The 19,869-nt window shown below is 49.5% G+C and overlaps 8 protein-coding genes across 8 annotated transcripts; 3 read left to right on the top strand and 5 right to left on the bottom strand.

Annotated features, from left to right (window-relative positions):
* BDW43DRAFT_288858 (uncharacterized protein) lies at positions 1-2,184 on the bottom strand. The gene is made up of 2 exons (XM_032043332.1): positions 1,912-2,184; positions 1-1,845 (listed from the first exon to the last, which is right to left on the bottom strand). The coding sequence occupies exons 1-2, from the start codon at positions 2,045-2,047 to the stop codon at positions 131-133; spliced, it is 1,851 nt and encodes a 616-aa protein (XP_031896012.1). The 5' UTR covers positions 2,048-2,184; the 3' UTR covers positions 1-130.
* An 83-nt stretch (positions 2,185-2,267) lies between these two features.
* Positions 2,268-4,581, top strand: BDW43DRAFT_193991 (putative endosome-associated ubiquitin isopeptidase (AmsH)). Its single transcript, XM_032039048.1, has 2 exons — positions 2,268-2,821; positions 2,882-4,581. Exons 1-2 carry the CDS (start codon positions 2,672-2,674, stop codon positions 4,394-4,396), a joined length of 1,665 nt encoding a protein of 554 aa, XP_031896011.1. The 5' UTR covers positions 2,268-2,671; the 3' UTR covers positions 4,397-4,581.
* A 194-nt stretch (positions 4,582-4,775) lies between these two features.
* BDW43DRAFT_288855 (putative oxidative stress response protein Oxr1) lies at positions 4,776-6,332 on the top strand. Its single transcript, XM_032043331.1, has 2 exons — positions 4,776-5,868; positions 5,949-6,332. Exons 1-2 carry the CDS (start codon positions 4,796-4,798, stop codon positions 6,091-6,093), a joined length of 1,218 nt encoding a protein of 405 aa, XP_031896010.1. The 5' UTR covers positions 4,776-4,795; the 3' UTR covers positions 6,094-6,332.
* A 51-nt stretch (positions 6,333-6,383) lies between these two features.
* BDW43DRAFT_288854 (uncharacterized protein) lies at positions 6,384-9,563 on the bottom strand. Its single transcript, XM_032043330.1, has 3 exons — positions 9,301-9,563; positions 7,583-9,135; positions 6,384-7,527 (listed from the first exon to the last, which is right to left on the bottom strand). The coding sequence occupies exons 1-3, from the start codon at positions 9,317-9,319 to the stop codon at positions 6,706-6,708; spliced, it is 2,394 nt and encodes a 797-aa protein (XP_031896009.1). The 5' UTR covers positions 9,320-9,563; the 3' UTR covers positions 6,384-6,705.
* A 211-nt stretch (positions 9,564-9,774) lies between these two features.
* On the bottom strand, positions 9,775-10,968 carry trm10 (tRNA (guanine(9)-N(1))-methyltransferase; the record flags this gene model as incomplete). The annotated part of the gene is made up of 1 exon (XM_032047997.1): positions 9,775-10,968. The coding sequence occupies one exon, from the start codon at positions 10,966-10,968 to the stop codon at positions 9,775-9,777; it is 1,194 nt and encodes a 397-aa protein (XP_031896008.1).
* Positions 10,969-11,221: 253 nt separating this feature from the next.
* BDW43DRAFT_315154 (putative NADH-ubiquinone oxidoreductase subunit GRIM-19) lies at positions 11,222-11,890 on the top strand (the record flags this gene model as incomplete). The annotated part of the gene is made up of 4 exons (XM_032047996.1): positions 11,222-11,272; positions 11,433-11,539; positions 11,634-11,786; positions 11,842-11,890. The coding sequence occupies 4 exons, from the start codon at positions 11,222-11,224 to the stop codon at positions 11,888-11,890; spliced, it is 360 nt and encodes a 119-aa protein (XP_031896007.1).
* BDW43DRAFT_193859 (karyopherin MSN5) lies at positions 11,838-17,187 on the bottom strand. The gene is made up of 9 exons (XM_032039047.1): positions 14,955-17,187; positions 14,781-14,905; positions 14,661-14,732; positions 14,377-14,601; positions 14,220-14,323; positions 13,903-14,161; positions 13,706-13,848; positions 13,057-13,655; positions 11,838-13,003 (listed from the first exon to the last, which is right to left on the bottom strand). Exons 1-9 carry the CDS (start codon positions 16,444-16,446, stop codon positions 12,330-12,332), a joined length of 3,693 nt encoding a protein of 1,230 aa, XP_031896006.1. The 5' UTR covers positions 16,447-17,187; the 3' UTR covers positions 11,838-12,329.
* On the bottom strand, positions 16,809-19,813 carry BDW43DRAFT_322295 (sterylglucosidase 1; the record flags this gene model as incomplete). Its single annotated transcript, XM_032049532.1, has 4 exons — positions 16,809-18,003; positions 18,072-18,390; positions 18,442-19,373; positions 19,430-19,813. 4 exons carry the CDS (start codon positions 19,811-19,813, stop codon positions 17,347-17,349), a joined length of 2,292 nt encoding a protein of 763 aa, XP_031896005.1. The 3' UTR covers positions 16,809-17,346.
* Positions 19,814-19,869: the final 56 nt, after the last annotated feature.

Genomic DNA, 19,869 nt, shown 5'->3' with positions numbered 1-19,869 from the left:
GTAAATGTCCCCAGGATTAGGGGTATAAAGGATCCCCCTGCACGAAACCGCAAGGGAGGGGGGGGGTGTACAGTAAGGGTGAGGGACCAAGAAACGAAGACTCCTTGCGCCGATACAAGATGAGACCATGCTAATGATATCTCTTCTCGGGCATGTTATGTTCGCCGGACCGGAAGGACGTTAGCGTCGCGCCCAGTGCTCGACTCAGCTGCACCGCCGAGAGATCTGTGTCGCCCTTCTGGTATTCGACGAATATATCCCACAATATACTGCATGTCAGCGTGCGAGCTCGTACATCGCTTAAGTCGTAGTCAAGGTTCTCCTGGTAGCATGTGGCTGGGTCGAGGTTTTTGCCGCTGTTTGCAGCGTCAGGCGGACCGTGTAGGGTTTTGGGTAGATTGTCAAAATCTGGTTTGGGTGATTTATTTGCCACGGCTGCTAGGCTTGGGATCGCCTTCAGGATGTCGTCTGTTGATCGCCCGGGGAAGATGATTTCCAGAAACTCGGGTACTGTCATTTGGTTGCGGGTATGTAGGGTCAGAGAGTAGGCTTCGAAGAGCCGGAAAGGATCGTTTCTTTGCGACGGGGCCAGCTGCTTAATTTTTCGCAAGGGTATAGGGTTCGGATCAGGTTCAAAGTATATAATGCTCCGGTCATATTCTCGGGGATAGGTCTCTTCTGGCTTGATGAACAATGGTTCAAAAGGGCGCCGGTCCCACAAAAGCACCGCATCATCGAAGCTTCCGGTAGACAACGCCGCTCGTCTGTTATCAAATACAGAGTTAAGCTCCTTTATCACTCCGTAGTGTGTATCCGATTTAATCTGAGCGACAAGAGACCTGGAGGTCTCAATCTGGTCCAAAATGGGTTTCAGGGCGGTTGAATCCATGTTTGGATCTGCGGCTGACCGTGACAGGGACTTCGTTAGCTCATCGATTTCATAGAGCTTGTCAGCCAGTTCTCGGCGAACTTGGATATCGCGGTTATCTTTGTTTAGTTGAGTTAAGGCTCGCATTCGCACTGGGTCAGCCTTTCCAAGCTTATTAGAGGCCTTGATCTTCTTATCAAGCTTCTCATGTAATTGTGTAAATACGCGCGGCTCGTAGGGAACCGGTATTTTCCCCTGATAAGGACTTTCTGGGGCCATGGCAAGGGGTGGTACCTCTCTGCCTGGAGGCGTTGAAATATTCTGCTCTGCTGCTCTCTGTGCAACCCGCGAAGCAATATCAGCCGCGAACTTCCACCCCTTGATGTTTACCCAAACGCTGGGATCCTTTGGAGCTGCAACTTCAAAGGCATGCAACGCGACGTTCTCCGTCAAAAGCGCCGGTCGTTTGCGCTCTATTATGGTCCGCGGGATGACCTGTTGTGCATCTGATACGGGGAGTGATGCAATCAGACGCACGCTTCCATAGGTATGAAAGCCCGTCTGGCGCATACAAGCCTCCAAGAAAGTTGAGCACCACCGTGCTGGGGTATAATGGTCCCTTTTAGAGAAGTTTGAAGAAGGGTTGGCTAAGATAAGCAGCGTATCGTTCTTGGGCAAAAGCCCGCTGTTGTCACGATTCGACGGGCCCTGCTCCGGGAAATGGGCAGCCAGCAAGCTTTCCCAGTCATTGAAACCTTGGATATTCATAGACAGCAGTTTATAACAGGACCGACTCTCCGCCAACGGCTGGAGCAATGGTTTGTATGTCGCTAGCTCAGGTTCAATCAGGACATGTCGTCGGGGGTTGAGGAGTTGATTGACCTTCGACGACCACAATCCAGCGCCAGGCCACAGATCAAGAATATCGACAGCGGGCTTGCGGAGGAGGAACGGTGATAGACGGTTAAGGATATCATCTGTATAGAGAACCTTGTGCATTAGAGTCTGTTCCTGCCAAGTATCGGATTTGTCGAACAACTCACCGCACAACTTCTCACTTACTAGATCTGACCGTATATGAGACTGCTTCTTCGAAGACTTCGGAAAGCACTTATGCAAGGCATCCGTTAGAGGAAAGCGAGGTATGGGCGACCACCGAGAAAGTTTTGCTTTTGACATGATCGCATTGCTCAAGCCCGTGAAAAGGCTCGAAGAAGGGACCGGATTGATACGTAGGTGTAGTATGGTACCCACACAGACCGTCCATAATTGGTCTGGATGGAAGTATTAGTAGAGTTGCAAGTCTCCGATTAGACTGAGTTGTTGCCAAGTCATTGGAAGTTCTCCGAATTTTATATTTATTTTTTTTGAAGTTAAAAAACCCGCGGCGGCGGGAACGGAAGACCCAAAAGGGAAAAGACCCGCATTTCTCGACTTTATTTTATTTGAATTAAATCAATCAATCATTCATTCATTGAATCTGTTCTTCAACGCCTCCCAGTCACGGCCTTCTTACATCATGCTGTTGTCCCTAGAATCCGCTGTTCTAACGGCACCTACTCTTAATTAATTCAATTCATGGCCCTCTTGCTCTGTTGTATCTCTCCAAATCTAAATTCCACCAAGGCTTTCGCAAAGTCCGGGTGCCTGCTCGGAACGTCCCCACACTGTTGGGCTCTGGCGCCAGAACCTCGATGATCCCTCATTTCACCTTACGATTTAACAACCGTCCATATCATATCGTGTTGCTAGAAAATATCATTATCCAAATCTCTTACGCATCCCCAGTTCGTATGTGCAGCCATGGCATCCCAGCTGCCTCCGGCCGCAGGCGCGGGGGCCTCGGCCCCTCGAAAAGTCGAGGAAATCACTCGAATGGCGCAAAACTATGACTACAACCCTTCGATTCCTTTACGATATTGGCTGAGGACGGCGGCAACTCTACTTAGAGAGGTTAGTTATTTACGCCGACAACTTTGAACCTGCGAGGGCTAACCGACAGTCTTCTTACAGGCTCGTATCTACGAACGAGAGGGACACGACGAACAAGCGTACTTCCTATTGTTTCGCCATGCTCAGCTGGTGCTGGTAAACCTGGCAAGGCATCCCGAGGCTAAGGACGAGAAGAACCGGAAAAGTCTTACGGAGGCAGAGAAAGAAGTCAGCAGAAACCTTGAAACTCTAGAGGTTCTCAAACCTCGGATCAATAAACGACATAAACGCTATACAGAGTTGATGAATGATCGTCAAGCCCGAAGCCCATCTCTAGGAACGAGCCATACCACACCGGGCCAACAGCAACCTCAAGATCCAGCATTAGTAGGCGTCGCCGAGCCTCTGGAAGCTGGTGAGAATAAAGACTTAGCTGTCCAGCTAGCGAGGACGGAGATAAACCGCAGGGCCACAGCAAGGAAAGCAATACGTCAAGTTGGAATACCAACCGAAGAGGAGCAGCATCGGCGCACGGCAGGTGTCTGGGGCAATTGGGAGAGCGCCCTAAACAAACACGGCCAAGACACGGATAATGATTTGAGTCGACGTATACAGGATGTGAGGATTAACATGGACCATGCGCACGATGCGGACCGTCAAGCGAAAATGGTAAAGACCACGGCGCATCCACTGACCGCAGTGCCCTCTACGTCTACGTACAAGTACCCGACAGTGCCTCGCCGGAAAGTGCTGGACATTACGCCCCCTGCCATCGCCGATATCAGGGATGACTCCCCAGTGGCTCCAATCCGTCCACCAAAGGAACAGCTCGAGACTATCCGGCCAGTGGTATCATATGGGCCGTCGCCGCCACCCAGACCGGACAAGGTCTCTTCGATGCCTCTGACATCCGCCGCTCAAACAGAGGCTCCAGTTGCTCCAGCGAAAGTTAAGCCAGTCGCGGAAAGTGGAGATGCTCGTTCAAACCTAGACCCATCCAGCTTCACATTTAAACCATCAGCCTATCTCGAGAACGGAACCCCCCTGCGGACGGTTTTCCTCCCCCCGGACCTACGATCAACTTTCCTATCGCTAGCCGCTCCAAATACACGACACAATCTAGAGACATGTGGCATTCTCTGCGGTACCCTAATTTCTAACGCTCTGTTCATTTCTCGACTTCTCATACCGGAGCAAACGTCCACATCGGACACGTGTGAGACTGTAAACGAGAATGCGATTTTTGAATATTGTGACTCGGAGGACTTAATGATCCTTGGCTGGATCCATACCCACCCTACCCAGACCTGCTTCATGAGCTCGAGAGACTTACACACTCACTCCGGATACCAAGTCATGATGCCAGAGAGCATCGCGATCGTCTGCGCTCCAAGCAAAACACCAGACTGGGGCGTTTTCCGGCTGACTGACCCCCCCGGCCTCAAGACGGTCCTTAACTGTACCCAGACCGGTTTGTTTCATCCTCATCCCGAGACCAACATCTACACCGAAGCGCTACGACCCGGGCATGTGTTCGAAGCCAAGGGACTCGAATTCGAGACCGTGGATCTACGCCCTAACGGAACCAAATTCTAGTTATGGCTACCCATATTTCATGATTTATGAGAGCGTATTCCATTAGACCCGTCCCTCCAATTTTGTGTTATTCTATCAGATATCCCATATCTTGGCACCTTTTTCAAGTATCTGGGTTCTATTTGTTTTTATATTCAGGAGTAGATAGCTGCCGGTGTATGTATCACGAATAACAAGTATGGAAGTATCAAGACCGATCTCTGTCGGGATGAAGTCATAGTTATTGGTTTTCGAATTAGTGATTATGGTGGTTGTGCAATTCTCCAGTAAGGTGTTAGTAACATACGAAGAATTGACTCTTAGGAGGGAAGGTCACCCTATAGGGCATGAAGAGCCGGTTGATCCACCGGTGACAAGGCACTGAACTTAAAGATAATTCGCTACCCTATCGTTCGATAAATGTCCCAAGTTCCACTTCTTCTCTTCTCATCGACTCTTGCGCCTTGGTTAAGTTCGCTCATCCCACCCTACCTAATTGAATTGAATCAAATTGAATTGAATGACTCGGCGATTCCATTCTCCGGGTTCTTAAGCTCCCCTCCTCTTCACCCCGCCGTACACATGTCGTCAACGGAGCTTCCTTCCTCCACCCCCAGTTCGAGATCCACATCTCGTTCTCGACAATCCATTCATCAATCAACAGCATCGTACTTTTCTTATCCCGTCACACATGTCGTTTCAGGTCTCTACCGCCGTTTGACTGACCCTCCCGCCTCCAAATCAAAGAACAACATGAAGCGCAACCAAGACTCCTCCATGACCGCCCCAGACGACTCCGCCTCGTCATCCCAGGTCTTCACCCCCGTTCGAACCGCATCGCCCTTCCAACCCCCACCGCTCACCCCTCTCACTCTCACGGGTGACCCCTCCAACCTCCAACAACAGCTTCTAACCCGCGCCCTGGCAGAGGAGATCCGACTGCTTGTCCCAGCCCGCCTCCAACTCGTCGACACCTGGCGTCTAGCCTACAGCCTTGATCGGGACGGCGCCTCGCTCGCTACCCTGTATGAGAACTGTCGAGAAATGTCTCACCGCAGCCCGCGGGCGGGCTACGTCCTCATCATCCGCGACTCCTCCCCCTCCGGCGCTGTCTTTGGCGCTTACATGACCGACCCCCCGCACCCAAATTCCCACTACTACGGAACAGGCGAATGCTTTCTCTGGCGCGCGAGCATTCTCCCACCCCCCACGAACCTGAACCTTGTTCGCGATAGCCCCCCGTCCGAGGACTTGCTCGAACTCGCCGGCCTGCCACCACCACCTAGCGCGGATACTACACATGCTGGGCGATCCACGACTCTGCGCGGCGATAAGAAATTGGGTGGAGATACCAAGTTGGCGCCTCCACAGCTTAATGGACTTGCTAGTGGTACTAGTACCCCCGAAAGGATTCGGTTTAAAGCGTTCCCCTACAGTGGTGTGAATGATTATATGATGTTTTGTGAGACGGGATTCCTTAGTTTGGGTGGAGGGTAAGCTCTTTTCTCCATAGGCTAGAATGCTTTATCCGACCATAGTTTTAGTGAAAAAATGATCACTAACATCGAAACAGAGATGGCCATTATGGTCTTTGGGTGGACTCAAGTCTTGAGAAAGGCGTCAGTGCTGGGTGCCAGACATTCGGCAATGAGCCTTTGTCAGACGAAGGTGTTAAGTTCGATGTCCTTGGCATAGAAGTGTGGTACGTTGGTGCGTGAAACATAATCGGTTGGCTATCCCTGGATTTAAATCGCAAGTGGAGTATCTTCCTAGATTGTGGTATGTGTTGGACGTTTGGTGCATTGCTTAGTACGCCAGTTAGCCGGTCTTGCTTTGGGCATATCTCTACCCTACTTTTAATACCCGTACACGATGTGGCTGGGCTCATCGTGTCATGCACCGTTGGTGAATCTTACATAGTTCCGAAAATGGAGAAACCAACTTTATTACTTCTCCATAAAATCGTATAGACTACACCGGGATATAAAGTATATAATCTTGACAGGAATGCCATCCGAGACTCATAATTCGTATTCAAGTATTACTAGTGATTTTATCTTGAACGCTCGACACCGTCATTCAAATCCGCTGGCCTATCCCATCTCAGTCGTAAGCTGCCATGTCACCGTTGGAGAATCTTCACACATGGCCTATCGTACCGAAAATTGCAAGAAAGAGCAGCAGCGGTGCGAGAAGATAAGGGTCTTGGGATTAGAAGAAAAAACCAGGAAAGGGAAAAAGAAGACTAAAGGGGGTATGCAGTGTACATGAAGAGAAGCTGAAGAAATAAAACGAGGCAATGCCACCCACAAGGGGGTGAGCTAAACCGTCTAGTACGGCGAATTGACAATATCTTCTCGTCCCAACCGGCTACCCCATCGGGTACCCCGACGACTGGGGGTAACGGGAGGACCTGCGATACTTTCGCGAGTGGGCTTCTGGAGAGCTCTCTTTGCAACCATGTTGACCTCATTCGGCAGCGCCACAATGACGTTCTTGTCCGAACCGAACCGGAAGTTATCGGCCATAACCTCCTCAGAGTATCGCTTAATCGTGTAAGGATCCTTACGTCCAGCAAGCAGCTTTTTCATGCTCCATGTGATGATGAAAGGACCCGTTGCCGTGATAATCGACGTCTCTTGTGATTCAACGCCCGTATTGAAACGTGCGGGTGTGAAAGCTAGAGGCTTCTTGGTTTCGTGCTGGAACTGTGCGACATGCGCTGGCTGAAGACCCAGGCGACGAGGTTGAGGTTTAGAATCCTTGGCGAACGAACGCTCGAAACCAAGTTTCCCTTCATTTTTGCCCTCCTTCTGCAACGAGTCGATGAGAAGAAGGTAGGTGCGACATGTAGCCAGAACCCAGCGACCATCAGCGGACACATCCAGACCAATGATAGGTTCCCCCAGTGCAGGAATATGAGTCTTAGCGTTGATACCCAGGCGGTCGAACATGCGAATATCTCCCTTGTTCGAAGCGACAGCGAGGTATCCTTTCTCTGTCGTGGCCACGGCAGAGAAGTCGTTCTTGCTGGCATACTGCTTCAGGTCCGCATCGACAAGCTTGTTACCTGTGACACGGGGATCAATCCGATACAGAGCATTGTTGGACGCTCCGACGAAGGTCTGAGCACTGGTCATTTGGGAGAATTTCTGCACCAGTCAGTAAAGCTTGACATTGGTAGCAACAGATGACTGTTAGACTCACGGTTTCCGGTGCAAATGTGGTCACAGGGATATCGTCATGGACCTTCCACTCGTCGACAATCTTACCATACTCCAAATCCATGCGGTAGAGAGAGTTGGGGTCGTCTCCATTTTGCAGAATCATGTTGGAATCCTCAGCATGCAACATAACCTTCTTGGGGCTAAATAGCTTGCCCTTTGGTGTCTCGACCTTGGATATATTGGTGGAGAACTCAAGATTGTTGTCTGGAGTGTGTTTGAAAACACCAATTTTGGAACCACGGACAACAAAGGACCGATCGTGCTTGTAGCCAACGGCAAGTTGCGAGTTGACGTTTCCATCGTCATCGCGTGTGACGACGTCATCCTGCTCCTCATCACTGTCGTAGTGTTCGCTGCGCTGGCCGTCATGCTGGTCTTCTTCCACTTCCTCCTCCTCCTCCTCCTCCTCCTCTTCCTGATTCTCGGCTGAGTCCTCCATAGTGAGGTCTTGGAACGCGTCTAGAACATACTCCCGATCATCCTCCTTGACCTTGACCCATTTCATTTCGTTTAATTGTTCCCATAGAGCTTGCATCAGACCCTCTTGGAAGCGTTCTTCAGTTATTTGGTCCTTGAAACGTAGTAGCCAGGAGTATGCCGAGCCATCCTCAGCATAGTGGTTAAAGATGAAGGAGAGATATTCAAAATTAAAGACAGGGTTGATATCCGCAACAACAGCTTGTCCTAGCCACTCCTTCTCTTGACCCGTGATTTGGAGCCAATACTGCCAGTTACCGATCTCAGACACGGTGGCAGTCACATCGGAATCTTGAAGAACAAAGGTTCCAGTGGGGAAGTCAAACATGTGCAATTCAGCCTTCTCCTTCGTGAGAATTTCCTTAGCTTCAGGCTGTGCTGCGGATGGTGGAGCGACTGTCGACTCTTCTCCATTGTCGGCTGGCTTGATTTGTCCTTTAGACTTCTGATATTCCACGTCCTTAGCCATCGCAGCAGTCGAATCCAGGGAGTAGGTGCGAGACTTGGTAGGTGAGGCGATAGGGCTTGCGGAAGGAATGGGCTTTTCCTCTTGGTACGAGAACTGCTGAAGATCTCCTTCAGTTGCTTTTTGAGCGCTCTGTCGGTATTTCCGTTCGTACTGGCACTGGAAGGCCGCCAACTCAAATGTGGGGATTTTATCCGATGGAACAGACGGGTCGCAAACGAATTCGTAGAGATCGCCGAGATCACCACTCAGGTCTCTCCAGGCCAAGACCTTCGCGCCCCCTTCACGGACTTCCGTGCGGAAGTGCAAAGCTTGGTCAAGAAGGAAAATCTTCTCGTCCTTGTCAAAATTATCACTCGCGCCTTGTTCGTCCTCGTCGGTATTCAGTTCTTCCTCGCCCTCTTCGTAGGCTCGTTGGATGACAAGCTGATACTGGTACTCCTGTCCAGTACGCCTGATTGATGCGGCAGCGTCCTTGAATATAAGTTCTGAGTACCCTTTGGGTGATAGAGGCCGGACCAGGTAAAGCTCGCCCTGAGGGATCTCGATGATAGTCTCTTTGGAAGTATCCCCAAAGAGGAACTTGCTCACTTTAAGGCAAGAGATAAGTGTCAGTGTGAGGCAATCACATCAACGGGAAGGAAATAAGAGAGAGGTAATAAAGAGAAGGAGGGGAAATGGTGGGGTAATGAAGATCAACGATAGAAAGAGGGGCGAATAAAGGGAAAGTGGAGGAAGTAGAGGTGGGTTCATACCATTGCGGATCATAAACATGGCGGCGATTCCTGGCTGTCAGAGCAACAGGGACTGTTTACTCCGGGGGTGGAAAAGAACAGGGGTTTAGAAAGGAAAGTCAGATGGGAGACGGGAAAGTAGTGGGGGAGAAAGAGGATAAAAGTAGTAAGGAAGTGAAAAAGGGAAACCGAGACAAAGAATGGAACCAGATTATGAAAAAGGAGATCATCACCCAGCTGATGAGAATAGGGATGATGGTGAATAGTATGAATGATATTCACAGAATCTCCTTGTTTGGGAGAAAGTGAAGGAAAAAGTGTTTGTGTTGATCTTCCGTCATCGATCGTCAGTGGCAACCGCTGTGGCGCACTGGCCATGTGGCTGAATAATCACGTGATCCATATCACCATGCTACAATACTTTGAATGAATAGCACACGGAAAGACTATAATATTTACATTGTTTATACGTATGTATTTGATTTAATCTGATGTTTAAGGATCGGCACTAGAAGTAGCCGTTGCATCTTCTCCCACAGCAGGCTCTGGTTCTTCGTCCGAACTAGCTTCTTCGGCATCGCCGCCTTGAGATAGATCTTGAGAGCCTCGTTCAGAGTCTCTCAGCGTGCCGCCCTTTCTCCTAGGTATCACTTTCATGAATGCTTCACCCCAATCTCCGAGTTCCAGCCATCGGATCATAATCTCCGCAACATGATTGGTGGCCAATACTTGGCGCGAGGCCATTTGAATATACTCCCCAATAGGCAATTTAGCGGTCTTGATTCCCTTCTCCACCGCTGCCTTGTAGCAAATTGCTTTATGACGGTTCTTGTCCACCAGGCCTCCAATGATATATGTGCTGTACGGCTTCAGCTCCGTCAGCGTGTTTGGGCTGTCGCTACTAAGGTACACAATCTCTCCATCTTCAGGTGTTGCGTCAGTCTTGTTAGCCAACACGCCCGCCAATTGACCTCCCTTAGGCTGGGTCATCCATTCCTTCGCCTGATCCGCAGCATGCACAAAATCCTCTTCCATGAAGCGGATCCCCTTCCAATTATGATGCGTTTTTGCTAGCGTTGTGTCGAAGCGCTCCTTGAGCAGTTTATTGAAGGAGGAGAACACCATATGAGCACGGTAAGGTGCGCCTCTATTATCCGAGTACGACCGCGTAAGCTGTGACGACAGGGAAATCCGCTCCTTCTCGAGCATCAGGTCATCGTAGCCACAGTCAAAAATCAGGGTAAGTGGGAGCAGAGTCGATTGCTTTGACTTTTTCCGATTGGTCGCCCATGTCTGCCGAAGCTCTTCTACTGCTGCCTTGTCACCCTCCTTCTTTGCTTTATCCATAAGTTCCCGTCTTCGTTGCTTCTTCGCGACAGTCTTTTCTTTCCGGAGGATCCTGCGCTGCTCGCGTTGGGCATCCCAGTTTTCTCTGCGACGAAGTTTCTTCAATTGATTCTTCGATAATTTGGGCGCATCGTCTTTGCTTTCATCTCCATCCTGCCGCGTGCCTGTTGACTTAGGCTCTTCACCATTGGCTGTCGTTGCGACATCGTCATGCGTAGCAGACTGCGCGGCATCCTCGTCGGGAACAAATCCCACAGCTCCAGTCATTGTAGGCTCCGAATCCTTCTGTGCCTCATCATTACTTAATTTTGGGAACTTCCTAGGTCTCTCTTCGTCTTCCATTGCCCTATAATGTATCAATTTCCAGCAAAGAAATACTTCGTTGTGAGTAAAAAGCCGTGAACCTCTTTAATCTAAAATCTCCCGGACGAAGAAATTCCCCAGCAACCAATAAGCGGCACCGCAGCCCGCATTACCAAACCAAAGCCGTCTCACGTGACCACCACTCCAACTTCGTCCAGCATCAACGGCGGATCTTCCCTACGGATAATCCCAAGACTGCAATTGAAGGCTGCTGTGTCCGTCAGTCGCCAAAATGCCTCAGGATATGCCCCCCGTTGGGGGCTACGGGCCAGTCCAGTACAAGGTATGCGCATATAGCCAAAGCCCCTGTACAAATTTCGCTCAATTGCCCTGGAATCGTATCATCTCGACCTATGCCTCACCTACCGGCTTGATCACGGCTCATTCGGAGTTCAAAGAAGAAGAAAAAGGAGAAAAACCGCCATTGCTAACATGCTCGGTAGCGTAACATCCCCGCCCGTGGATTCCGCCCAATCACCTACCTCGTCGGTATGCACCTTTTCATGGCCTACGGCTACTACAAGCTATTCTACGGTATCCGCGAACAAAAGTATGTTACTTGTCCGGAAATACTTTCCCCAGCTTCCCTCGGATCGACGTTTCAGGCGAGAATGGTGATGGCTGACCGCAATTGTGCGAATTAGTGAACTTGCCCGCGAAAAGGTCTGGGGTCGTCTCCACATCCTCCCTCTCCTCCAGGCCGAAGAGGACCGTGACCAGGTCCGTCGTCACTTTGCCGACAAGGCCCGCGAGAAGGATCTTCTGGGTGCGGAGGCCAAGGTTTACAACAGCGAGCGGTATGTTTATTCCCCCTATTCTTGCTCGGGGTAGCAGGTGCTGACTGTCCTATAGCTTCGTCCGCCCTACCTTCGTATACACACCCTCTAAGGTCTCTCAATAAGCGATTACAATTGACATGTTGATTTATGATTGCAATTAATCGGAGTCTTTTGTGCGGGGCCTGTTAGATCAATAGCAAAGATAGGGAGGTTGGAGGAGACAATGTATATGATGTAGGTATACCGTTTAAAGGAGAGCGGCTAGTTTGCAATATGTGCTTTTTTAATGGGTTAAAATTATTCCAATATCTATTCGGTACTGAATGTATGGCCTGCTAGAAGTGACCATGGGCAACCCCATTATTGCATGTAGTTTGGTTGTCCAAATGATGTACTCTATAATGAAAGGCTTCAGAGGGGTTCTCTCTCTTTTATGCCTATAAAAGCCAGAATGAGAGATATAAAAGGATCGGAGAACAAGGGGAATGAGTGCGCACCATTGTACTATACAGGAGTGGGTGAAGGAGGAAGTCATTATCCAGTATATACGCAGAAAGCCTTCTAACCAAACATGTCCGCCACACCCGTAAGATCTGGTCCGTCATTAATATCAACCTTATTGTTTTGCTGGCCTTCCATTTCGGAAGTCATATATCTTTCTTGTAAAGCGCTGCGGGCCTTGCGGCGTTCTTCTCGCGAGCCCAGGATCTTTCCCTGCTCAGCGATGCTCACGCCTCTCAGCCCTTCCAAGAGATCCAATATGAGAGCTCGCTGTTGGCGAGCAGCGGTTGACCTCACCAAAGACGCTTCCGTCATTGCTACTCGCTGTTCATCCATGCCAGGGAGGCTGAGAATCACGGAGCGCGGTGTGGGCGTGCTGGATCCATAGAGAACCCAGATTGAGGAGATAAGCTGGGCAAGGTCTTTTTGCATATCGACGAAATAAGGCTCATGCACGGATGTAATGCATGCTTTGAGAACTTCTGAGCATATAAATTCACGGATGGTGACTGTTGTTGGAGTGTTGTTGGGAGGCGCAAAGTCCTGCAAGATGGATCGGATAACACGTGTAATTATGCTGCAGCATCTGGTATCGCGCATACGAAGCGCGTGGGTACAGAACAGCATCAGAGGCTCAAAGATCTCCGGCGACGAGAGAACGAAGTGGCGTATGGAGTCGGAGAGGGCAGGTTGGGGATGGGGTGCGCTTGGGTCTGCTGGTTCCTCGTCTGGGTCTGTTATCGGATTGTTAGCTGAAGAAGTAGAATATGAGAATGTAGTGGCTTACCCCCTCTTTGTGGATCCAAAAGGCTTGCTACCATAATCACGGCAGAATAGGTCAACTGTCGAAGAATACTCTCGGATTTCATCTCGTCAGTCAGATCTGCATCGGCACCTCCTTCTCTCTGCTGTTCAATCATATCCCATTCCGATGTAACCTTCTTATCAATGTTTGTAAATAAGGTTGCTAGCATTGGAGGCAAAAAGTGACCACGGAAGCGAACAGGGCAATCATCAATTAAGCACCTCGCAATATTGAGAAGCACAGAGAATTGATGGGAAGAAAGACAAGATGAGTCTTTGAATAGAGCTTCAGATAAGGGTCCTGGAAGTTCCGCGAACCCATAAAAGTGCTCTCGTAGCCTACTCATGCTGTAGAGCATCGAGTAGCAGGATTCCCGAACTGCCCGAATCTTACCTCTGACCGAGGACGCAAATCCTTCGAGGGTTGCCCGCGACGCGGTGATTTTAGCGTAAAACTCATCACGGCTACCAGTTGATATACCCGCTTGCCAAAACCTATCAGTCAAGATGCGCTCAACGACCGTTCGCATTTCACCGGGCAGGCCGCCCCAGTTGGCGGGATTGTGGAAGGCATGAGCATGACTGAGTAGGTTAGCTTTTAGGCCTGGGATATGACGATTGAGCTATTTTACCTGACAAGCTGTAGCAAAGTCGGCAATACGATAGGGATGGTCTCATGCCAAACGCTGCACGCAAGCTCATATGCTGGCTCATTCTTTTTTAGCTTATCCGTGGAGACAGCTAGCATTGTCTTTGTGCCTCTCAAGGGTAGATTCTAACCAAGGTGTTTAGTATCTATCTGTATCTCTGAGGTTTATTTGGCAAATACCTGGAACTTTCTGGTCATCTCTTCCTGGATCTGTTTACCCTCATTGTTCAGAGGCACTGACGCCCAGTCTTCCAACTTCTGAGCTTGCTGAGCCTGCATGAATGGCCCAACGCTTTGCAGCCCAAGCATGGAGCAAAATCCCTCAAAAGAAGAGCTCATCTGCCGGAACTCTTCATCTTGCCAGGCCTGCCTGATGGGCTCCACGAATGATGCCAGCCGGGATTGACGTAAGAATGGATCCACGTTGTTCGCGCGTTGCCTAGATGGGTCAGCACAAACGAAGCCCAAGGGTAGAGGATAAGACCGTGGCTTAATACATGATAATAAGAAGAATTGAAGTAAGCTCCATTTGGAGTTTGTCATCCACCCTGTTGGCGAGGCTAATCTCCTTGACCTTCGGTTCGAGCACGTCATAAAATGTCTCCACGCACTCATTAGTATGGTCTTCCGAGAATGCACTTGATTTAAACCTACAGAGAAATAGTCTGAATAGCGCATTGCGAGGCGCCTGAGTTCATGGCTGGACAATCCATGCAACTCTTTCACGGCTTCAGAATAGGCAGGGTATTCAGGTTCGTCAGGCAGTCGAGTCATGAGGATATACTCGAGGGCCTTAAGCGCAAAGCTGGGAGTCTTGTCAAGGGCCCTAGATGAGATATCGACAATGAGTTTGATGACTCTCTGCTTGAGAATCGGATCCTGGATTATCAGATTAGCTATGCGGTATCGGGGTGACTCTGCTAGTGGTCTAAGCAAACCTCAAAGCTCCGCTGCATCAACGAGAAGGCCCAATTTTCCAAGATATCCTCCAAGTCCCTTCGTTTTTGCTCCTGCCAATTATCAGCGGTCTGTAGTTAGACAAGGTTGGCAGTGCTCACATCTTGCTGTGGCATCCTTCCATGGGCTGACACCCATTTATTATATCCCTTAAGAGTCGCTTCTACGACCGCAAATTGCGTATCGGCGCGCATTAACGGAACAGAGCTTTTCGAGAACGATTTTACTAATTTACGTTAGTCTCCAAGTTTTACTGATCCTAGAGCTAAACACACCGTTGAATGGCTCGACTCCGTTGTAGAGATTGCTTAGATTAGCATCAACACCTGACAGGATATGGGGAATAGCTTCTTGTGGCCGCTTCTGAACGATCGTTTCGATAATTGACGAGCAGTATCGGCGGTAGTTGCCCACAAACGCATGTCTTTCGGGGACGGTATCAATATCGTCAACGAGAAAGGTGACTGTAGGGTCATCGGAGTCCGTGGGTAGGGCCTCCCAACGGACCAGCCGCTGGGTACAGATCTCTAATAGCGAAGGAATGAGGCCGGTTACCAGGTCAGTGTTTCCTATCCTTTCAGAAGCTAACAATTTGGACCACACGTGAAGGACGGGTATCGAAACCATCAAGCTCTGATGCTGAATAACGCTTATTGTCAAATGGAAAAAGAAAGGGAGGTTCATGCCATGCGCGCTCTCCAAGGAAAAGCTCTTCTCCTCCAAGAATCCTGCGACGTACGATAACATCTCGGAAAGCTTTTTGGAAATCATGTACCGGGTATCGTCAATGTCATCAGGCCCCACGATAGACCACTGGTACAATTTCTGTAGGATATCCAAGCACTCTGTCTCGTACATCAGATGCACGAGAGGTTGGAAGCCTTCCATATCATAGTTGGATCTGCTGTACAACGAATGCACAGCTTCGACTGCAGCCAATAATACCTGTTCATCGGAACATGTGAACGCCCTAGCGATGGAGGGGACACAGTTTGAAGAGATGATGGCTTTTGGTATTGCCCATAGCAAGACAGATTTTAGAGTCGCAAGTGCCTTGAGCGCTGCATCTTTAGCTTGCTTTGAGTTTTGCAAGTTCTCGATGCAATACTGAAGGAATTCACAAATTCGAGGCAGCCAGCCTTCAGATCCGTACCGCAGCTCAACGTGATTATCCCTCTTAGGATAGACCTCTTCAAAAACAGATAGTGGCGTAAAGATCTCAACCAGAGCTCGGTTGAGGTCTGTGCCTCGTAGGGACGAAACGGTATCCTCCCGGTAGAAGATGTCCTCCGACAAGGTTTCTAAAGTGGAGAGAACCAGTTCCTTGTGCACAAGACTGGCTCCCCAGAATTGAGCAAGGGCCTGGTCCATTTCAATCCAGTCCAGGCCCCAGCTCCTTTTGGCGATTTCTGCCCATAGCTGCGGGATTTTGTTGCGTAGATAAGCAGGGTCCTCTGGTCGGATAGCCTCCGCGAGCTTGAGAACGAACTCCCTCAGCTCGAACACCTTCCCCGAGGCCGTGAAGGAGGTGTGACGGAGGACATGATCCAGGAGCGTCAAACCGAAGTAGCGAACCAGGGGATCATTCTGCTCCCGTGAGGCTAGCAAAAAGCCGTTGCGCGCCGCGGATTTGCTTTCCTTCTGCGACTCAACAAACGTCAAGGCCTCCCTTCGAAGATCATTTGTGGAAGAAGGATTGTGGATGAGCTCCAGAGCGCGAACGATGTCTGCGATGCGGCTCTCCGACAAATCTTCTTCGGCAGTCATTTTCGACTAGTCCCGTCCCTGAAATTGACCGGGGGGGTTGTGTCCAGTGAGGGATCAGGTGACGATGGGTTCAAATCCTTTTTAAGCTGATGTCAGGAACAGATTGTTCATGATCTAGGCTTCTAGACAAAGCCGTAGCGGTATTTTTAGTACTTTTTTTGCTTTCTTTTTTTAGAGACTGTCTTTTAACTTTTGCGTGACAGGGAGAGAAGAGTTGCAGCCGATCAACAAGTACCCGTGATCAATTAGTTCCAGCGGGCGGACAACCCAACCTGCGGTTTGGTGTTCCTTGCCCTGTCCAAATTCCCGCCAGGATCTCTGTCTATATTGAACTTTTTTGTTTAAAGAGAATATGTGGCGCTGAGAAAGAGCACTGGTTGATCCACCACGTTTTCCTTAAAAAGGGGGAGAGTGTGATTAGTACTTCTATGATTTGACGCGGGTTGTTGTGATTGGGAAAGAGGGAACCAAAAGTTAGTAAAGGGAACAATCATCAGGCAAACGCCCGCCCACCTTCAACTTCCAACCTCTTGGGAGAGAATTTTCCACGCGCTACCGCTCCAATCACCACACCGACTGTAGGAGGGGTTCCGCCCACACACCGCCTCCGATTTACACTCATTTCTTATATCCACGGCAATGTTATTTATGTACTAGTACCTTCAGATATCTCCCGCTCGTCAAACTGATTCCCCAGTCTGATTCACTCATTATCACTGATTATTATGAAAGTTTTCACATATTTTGTTGTTGTCCTTTATCAAAAAAAGAAAAAGCAAAAAAATAAAGCTAAAACGTTGAGTGTCCTTGCTTCAACCCATATAATTAAGAGACAAAACCTTCCTAGTGCGCCAAACCGTACCGAATGGAATATTAGACAGAACCCTAACCTAATTATCCCTACATCACAGTACATGCGGCACGCTGGCACTGCTCCAAATAAGTCAAATCGTCTCCGGAGACCTTGGTCAGGTCGCCTGGTTTGCGTTTGATCCCTTGGATCTTTATGTCCTGGTTCCCTTCCGGATGCCACCACCGAAGCCGTTGGATCTTCACAGAGTCGATCTCAGCATAATCAAGGGTCCACTGACCACCGCTGACAGCTACCACAGTATGCGTATCGGGAAAGTGGAAGTCCGGCAGGTAGATTTCTGTCGGCCGCTCTCCTCGGACGGCCTTCTCTTGAGCCACTAATGACATGGTGAATATGCAATTCCGTAAATCAAAGCCATATTGTGTGAGAGAGCCGTTGGTGAAAATCGGACTTGGCCGAATGTAAGCCTCCGCTGCGCGAAAGCCTGCATGATCTTTCGACGCTTGGGAAGAGACTTCGGAAGTGATAGAGACCGGTCGCAAAGCGTCCTTCAGATTCGATGGCCCCACGTGTTGATCTTCTATGTTGCTCTGACTCTCAGAGTAGGCTGGAGAATGAGAGTCAGACCGCGATCGTGATGCGCTTTTAATCGCTAATAGCTTACCGCTCGGCAGCTCGGGGTCGTCCAGGGAGAAGATCGAGAGGTCCTCGCCGTTCCAATTATCGCCCCATTCATGATTGTTCTGAGGCATCGATTAGCCATTAGATGCACAACAAAGAGCCTTGGATGAGGACTGGTGTGCTCCCTTACCTGTGTTGTATAGAGCCATAATGTAAAGCCATTGGCAGCGCTGCCTTCCAGGGCGAAATGGTTGGCATCCATTGCACTAATTTGACTGCCGTAATCACCTGTTTTGTACGCGTACTTATCATCCATGTCATAGGGGATTCCAATTTCCGTGAAGATCATAGGATGGTTCCCCATAAAACGTAGGCTCTCATCTCTCAGATACTTAAGCTGATCGCGCAAGCAGTTTCGGATAGCCGTCTCCCCTATCTTGACAGCGAACGCCGGCGCCAAATATTTTCCACGGAGCACACCAATCACATCAACATTGTATAGTCGATTCCTACAGAACCATTAGTTGTACACTGTTGAATTTTAGGCTAACACAACTCACCAGTGCTTTGTCAATAGGGTAAGTCCGTCGTAATAGTGTACGGCATGAACCATGTTAGGGTCGTCATCAAAAGAACCCTTGAGATCAGGGGGTACTTCCATAACAGGAGGCTGGCAAAGCATGATGGATTCAGGCCATACACTTCTGATGGCATCTTTATAGGCTCTGTAATGCTCCATGAAATATGTGTTTGTGAAGACGTCGTAATTCAATGGTTCGCCGCTTTGAGGCTTCTTAGCAAAATAGTCTTTCCTGAGTAATCGGTCCGTTGACGGATCCCAGACGCCATGTTGTGCCCATAGACACTCTCCTAGTTTCCATCCTGGATCTCTCTTCCAACCGTACTTATGGTCATCATAACTTGCGGGTAGCCATGCGGATTCGCCCTCAGGATCCACAAGTACCCGGCCAGTCTGGTGAGGTCCAAAACCGCCGAACGCCCATGTTGTCTCCTCGCACGCCCGTCCAGATCCCGTCAGCATTGCCTGAAAGGCGGTCGGAGATGTTCCTAATTGGAGTTGTTGTTCAGGTGGAATCATGGATATGTCTTGGACACCAATAAGTCCTCTATGGGGCTCGTTCATGCTTTCCCATCCAATAACAACTTCATTTTCCAGGTCGCCAGCCTCATGGATCTTCTGGGCGAAATATTTGCACGCAGCGATGAAGTGGCCCTGAAGGTAATCTTGGATGTTCACACCATTTATGATTGCCTTGGGTGCAAAGTCTCGGCCAGCCCAAAACAATGTGAATATGGTCTGACAGACGAGCCGGGTGTAATTGGTACTCCAAATCATTTTTGGGAACTCTGCCGGACCGTCATACGTATTCTGAACAAGAGCAGCCTCGGTCTTCTTGAAAGTTCTTGGATTCAGCCCTGCTGCGTAAAGAGTCCACCCTGGGGCACCGGATCCTCCTGAAAGTCTGGACCACTGGACCCTGTCAGCAACTGTGCATCGGCGTCGAGCATGACGGAGAGTAACTATACCACATCCTGGTGAGGATCCATGAACACGTAGAATTGATACTGCTTAGCAACCCGAAGGACTTCGATGGTGAATGCGATCCATTCATCATCATATTTCCCCGGACCTGCGTGCTCGATGGCCTCCCAGGTGAACAGATACCGTATGGTATTATAGCCCCATTTCCGTAGCCTCGCGAAGTGTGTATGTGCGTCATCAAGGGAAAATGGCCGACCAATGAATGAAACGTCGTCGGTCTCAAAGAACTTGTCAGGTACATGCGAAGGAATATCCGGGATTTTGGGATATTTGGATTCTCCAGCAACATTGATCCCCCTAAGTGTAATTTCTCGATTATCCGGGTCTTTGAAGGTCGTTCCTTCGATTCGAAGACGAGGAGAACCCATGATTATTCGGAATTAACGAATAATTTGCAATTCGATGACAAGTAATGGACGGTGAG

The sequence above is a fragment of the Aspergillus alliaceus genome, assembly GCF_009176365.1.
Source record: "Aspergillus alliaceus strain CBS 536.65 unplaced genomic scaffold BDW43scaffold_55, whole genome shotgun sequence".
Classification (NCBI taxonomy): Eukaryota; Fungi; Ascomycota; class Eurotiomycetes; order Eurotiales; family Aspergillaceae; genus Aspergillus; species Aspergillus alliaceus.
Note: the sequence above shows the minus strand (reverse complement) of the source record. Positions and strands in the feature narration are given on the sequence as shown.

Coding starts and splice junctions, on each gene's coding strand:
- BDW43DRAFT_288855 (XM_032043331.1), top strand. CDS start 4,796: ATGTCCCAAGTTCCACTTCTTCTCTTCTCATCGACTCTTGCGCCTTGG. Junction 5,869..5,948: donor TTCCTTAGTTTGGGTGGAGG/GTAAGCTCTTTT, acceptor ACATCGAAACAG/AGATGGCCATTATGGTCTTT.
- BDW43DRAFT_193991 (XM_032039048.1), top strand. CDS start 2,672: ATGGCATCCCAGCTGCCTCCGGCCGCAGGCGCGGGGGCCTCGGCCCCT. Junction 2,822..2,881: donor CGGCAACTCTACTTAGAGAG/GTTAGTTATTTA, acceptor GTCTTCTTACAG/GCTCGTATCTACGAACGAGA.
- BDW43DRAFT_288858 (XM_032043332.1), bottom strand. CDS start 2,047: ATGTCAAAAGCAAAACTTTCTCGGTGGTCGCCCATACCTCGCTTTCCT. Junction 1,846..1,911: donor AGTAAGTGAGAAGTTGTGCG/GTGAGTTGTTCG, acceptor TTCTCTATACAG/ATGATATCCTTAACCGTCTA.
- BDW43DRAFT_193859 (XM_032039047.1), bottom strand. CDS start 16,446: ATGACTGCCGAAGAAGATTTGTCGGAGAGCCGCATCGCAGACATCGTT. Junction 14,906..14,954: donor CGGAGTCGAGCCATTCAACG/GTGTGTTTAGCT, acceptor AACGTAAATTAG/TAAAATCGTTCTCGAAAAGC. Junction 14,162..14,219: donor TCAATTCTTCTTATTATCAT/GTATTAAGCCAC, acceptor TGACCCATCTAG/GCAACGCGCGAACAACGTGG.
- BDW43DRAFT_288854 (XM_032043330.1), bottom strand. Junction 7,528..7,582: donor CCACATTTGCACCGGAAACC/GTGAGTCTAACA, acceptor TGACTGGTGCAG/AAATTCTCCCAAATGACCAG.